Source organism: Mus pahari, chromosome 16, assembly GCF_900095145.1.
Source record: "Mus pahari chromosome 16, PAHARI_EIJ_v1.1, whole genome shotgun sequence".
NCBI lineage: Eukaryota > Metazoa > Chordata > Mammalia > Rodentia > Muridae > Mus > Mus pahari.
This window is the reverse complement of record NC_034605.1, coordinates 28,640,596-28,644,990: the sequence shown is the minus strand read 5'-3', so window position 1 is coordinate 28,644,990 and position 4,395 is coordinate 28,640,596. Positions and strand designations below refer to the sequence as shown.

Here is a 4,395-nt window from a genome sequence, read left to right as displayed (position 1 = left end):
CGAGGCCAGCCTGGTCTACAAAGTGAGTTCCAGGACAGCCAGGGCTACACAGAGAAACCCTGTCTTGAAAAACCAATAAATAAATAAATAAATAAATAAATAAATAAATAAATAAATAAATAAATAAATGAAATAAAATAAAATCCATACCTCTTCTGTTCATGCAGGTCCCAGGAATCAGCTCCTAAATATGGTCCTAGTACTCAGATCTATGAGTTGCTTCTGGAGAGATTATTTAAGAAGTAATAGCAAGGGGAAGCAAGGCCTTGGAAACTGGCTATCCAGTTTGACGTTCAAGACTTAGCATGACAGCAGAGCTATAAGACTTCACCTTGTGTTTTAGCTTCTTCAACTTGAGAGGCACCTTTTGGAGCTTAAGTAAGTAGACCATGGTGCCTTACTGTCTATCCTGTAGAGAAAACGTTAGCCAGAGCTTGTCTGAGCACAAACAGAAGAGCTTTCTGAAGTCTCCAATTAAATACGTGAATTGAACATAGATATCAGCTTCATCTCCTGAGCCCCTAAGAAACTTAAAACTCAGTTCTACACCAAGAAAGCTAAATAGAGTCCACTCATGAAAAGGTGACAGTGTAGGGACAAGACACTGTTTTGAGTTAATTTCATCTTAGAAATACCTTTGATATACTTGTGTGAAATACATGGTATTCATTATAGTAGCTGACTTTTGCTACTTTGTGTGAGTGTGTGTGTGTGTGTGTGTGTGTGTGTGTCTTCTTTTCCCTACAATTTATCCCCCCTGGTTTCAGTATTAACTGCAAAAGACAACACTGTAGTATAATCCATGGACTTTATCCTTTACTTCAGGTTTCTGGGGTAATACAATGGCACGAGGATGTAACTGAACTAAAAAATAAAAAATAAAAATTAGTTCCTGTGAAAACCTATTAGGAAATATAAGACCTCGGCAAAATTTTCAGGCCACCCAGACCAGTTCTCCATAGCCAAGATCTGTAGGTGGAATTTTAGAGATCGGTAGGATCTCAGCTCCCTCATGGTAGCTAAGTTGTTACAGGTTATGACTGTGAGGGCATAACAGATCCAAAACTGGCAGAGGCGGTGGTTTCTTATGTCATTCTTGTTGGTATATTGGATCGGATCCTCCAAGAAATCAATGAAAATCGGAATAAACTCCAGTTGTCTGGCCTTCCTCTGGCTGTCAGGGTTTAGGTAGCACCAGCACGTCACACTCTGGAGCAGCAGGATCTTTGTCCTGAACGACATCGCCTTCTCCTTGTGCAGCAAGGAAGCAACCTCTTTCATGTACTCGCTGGCGAACTGCGCAGCACTCATGCCTCCTGGAAGACAAACATTTTGTGTTTCCACAAGTGTATGGTCAATGTAGCTGGTAAAAGTTCAGAGGCTCCGTGCATTCTTATTCTCTGTGTGAGTGTGTGTGTGTGTCTGTGTGCGTATGTATATATGGGGATGGCTACTATATGTATGTACATACTTGAGGTTAGGACACAGCCTCAGACATCATCCACATTTAAACTATAATTATTATTATTTACTATTACTATCATCATCATCATCATTTTGGTTTTCTGAGATAGGATTTCTCTGGCTGTCTTGGAATTCACTGTGTAGACTAAGCTAGCTTCCATCTCCCAGAGATCCACCTGCTACTGCCTCCTTAGTGCTGGGATTAAAGGTGTGTGTCACCACACTGGGCTCTAACTAAATAGCTTTAAAAGTTTGGCAATCAGGTTTCTCTCTGGCCTGGAACTCTACACACAGACTGCTAGTCCGACTGGCTTGCAACCCACCTGTCTTCACTTCTCCAGTGCAAAGATTACATCCAGCTTTCTATGTGGATTCTAGGGCTCAAACTCATGTTGTCATGTTCACAGAGTAAGCACCTGGCTGAGGGAGCTCTCTCTCTCTCTCTCTCCAGCCTCCATTTTCTCTGTTGTTTTTGAGATTGAATTCAAGACCTCGTCGCCACACCCCCAGACCCAGGTTCATATTCTGATAACCGTAGGTGACATTTTACCCGTGTTAACTTTTCCTGTGTGACTGTGCTCCTTCCTCCCCTGTTTCTGTTATGTGGACTAAGAGGGGAATATATGCCGGTGGTATAATTTGGCTGTGTTTACTAAGCAGAATTCTGTCTTTGTACTGGAGGAAAGGCTGTAGACCTGAGCCTATCAGAGCACAGAGGAGGTGTAAAGGCTGAGCAGACACACCTCGGCTGCCCTGGGGGAGGAGAGGGTTTTGGAAGTCACTAATGGCTGAGAGCTTGTACATTTCTTACTCCCAGCTATTTCCCAGACCCAAGACCAATGTTTCCATATAAGATTTTTCTTCCTTTGGCCATAGACCCTGCCTAGTCCTAGATTCTGTGTTTTTGTTTGTTTGTTTGTTTGTTTTTGTTTTTGTTATCTTTTGAGACATGGTTTCTCTGTGTAGCCCTGGCTATCCTGGATTCCAACTCCAAGATTCCTGAAATGCTTCCCCATGCTAATGAGGCATTCCAGGGACCCTGAACCCCCAGCCTTTGTTCATCCTGGATGTTTCTATCCTTGGACCCCCAAAACTTTATAAGCCTTGAATAACTCTAAGTAAAGTGGATCTGCCTACTGACATCTAGCCCCAGTGTGGTCTTTTATCTTAGGTACTCACAGGACTTCCAAACACCTGTTCAACACCTCTGCTCCCTTTGCCTTGAGGACTGTATAGGAGGGTGGGGAGATCAAGGACACTTTTTCTACGTAATGGTTTGTCTTATTTGAACAAAGGGTTTGAGGCAAGAATCTTTTTTCTGCTTCTGCCTCCCAAGCTGGGAAATACAGATGCGTACAGATGTGACAAGACAGTTGTGAGCTATGTATTGGGGGAAACACCTAAACTTGAGAGTCTGCGGTCCCAGAGATACTCATCTTGCTTTTGTTCTAGTCCTGGCTAGTAAATATATACCACACCTAGCTTTGTGAATATATATGTGTACCACCGTGCCTGGCTATGTGATAATAGTTGTGTAACGCCACTCCTGGCCCTGTGATTATAGATGCATACTGCCATGCCTATCTGTCTGTATACTTTACAAACTATAACAATAAAATATTTGGCACTTATATATGTCATCAAAATTCTACCACAAAGCTAGGCATGGTAGCGCATGCCTTTAGTCTCAGCATGGGGGAAGCAGAAGCAGACAGATCTCTGAGTTCAAGGCCAGCTTAGCCTACAGCAGGAGCTACAGGACAGCCAGGGCCACACAGAGAAACCCTGTCTCGAGAAACAAACAAAACAAAGCAAAACAATTACAGCTTGATGATGATGGTGTTGATGATGATGGTGGCGGTGATGATGATGATGTTAAACAACACTAATAATCCCCACTAAACTGCTGGGCTCTAACTAGCAGACTGAAAGCAGCTATAGTGTTAGCACCGTGGTGAAGCAGTACCTGTGTAAGTCAGTAGTCCGATTTTCTGGGCAGCCTGAGCTCTCTTATCGAGGGATAGTCTTGTATTCTTCAGGATGCTGCCAAGCTCCAGAATCTTTTCTTTGTGAAAAATGTAGTCGGTTGTAGAGGTTGGCGTCTCTTCCTTTTGCGGTGTAGGAAAACAACGGCTCTTCACCTTATCCCAGAAACTTCTGAGGCTCGCCGACAGGATTCTGAAGAATTGACATGTCCGGCTGCAAATACTACAAATCCGTCCACAAATACCCTGATTATTAAAGGACATTGATGCTCCTGTGCGTAGGCGGGGCTGGAGTTCAGTCAGTAGTGCTGGAGCATGCTGGCCCACAAGGAGCTAGAATGGAATTTTGGGCACTGCCTGGCAACATGGCAGAACAAAAAGAACACAGGGGCCAGAAGCAATAAGACTGAGGTTCCTAGCCTGGCATTCCAGGCCCCAGGACTAGAACAAAAGCAAACTGAGTTATCTCTGGGACCGCAGACTCTCAAGTTTAGGTGTTTCCCCCAACACATAGCTCACAACTGTCTTGTCACATGCTGGCTCACTGAGGACTTTCTTCTTGGACTATTCACTAGCTTTTGAGTGGCTTTTCCTGGAACCCGCATAGGCGATTGCAAGGCCGTGGTGCTTGTTTTTGTTTACATCGTAGATTTACCCTGTTTTGACGTCAGAGCTGAAGCCAGCAAGAGAACCATCTGTCCCTTTCGTTGTATCTACCCACCTGTCTGTCCATGTCTTCTTTCCTCCTGTGCCTTTTGGGGTAGCTAACTTCTCCCAATCCCCTAAAAGACACTACTCCTCTATTCTTCCCTTAGTATAGCTCCAACTGGATCCCTAAGGTGTGTATATAAGTGCCTGGGCTTTACTTAAGAATTAAGTCAAAAGCCTTTCTGCTGGGTGTAGTGGTATCCACCTATCATTCGAGCATTTGGGAAGCTTCTGCAAC

General features: G+C 43.9%; 1 protein-coding gene across 1 annotated transcript; it reads right to left on the bottom strand.

Moving 5' to 3' along the window:
* Window positions 1-789: 789 nt before the first annotated feature.
* Armh2 (armadillo like helical domain containing 2) lies at window positions 790-3,759 on the bottom strand. The gene is made up of 2 exons (XM_021215192.2): window positions 3,431-3,759; window positions 790-1,316 (listed from the first exon to the last, which is right to left on the bottom strand). Exons 1-2 carry the CDS (start codon window positions 3,711-3,713, stop codon window positions 886-888), a joined length of 714 nt encoding a protein of 237 aa, XP_021070851.1. The 5' UTR covers window positions 3,714-3,759; the 3' UTR covers window positions 790-885.
* Window positions 3,760-4,395: the final 636 nt, after the last annotated feature.

Coding starts and splice junctions, on each gene's coding strand:
- Armh2 (XM_021215192.2), bottom strand. CDS start 3,713: ATGTCCTTTAATAATCAGGGTATTTGTGGACGGATTTGTAGTATTTGC. Junction 1,317..3,430: donor CGGACTACTGACTTACACAG/GTACTGCTTCAC, acceptor TTTGTCTTCCAG/GAGGCATGAGTGCTGCGCAG.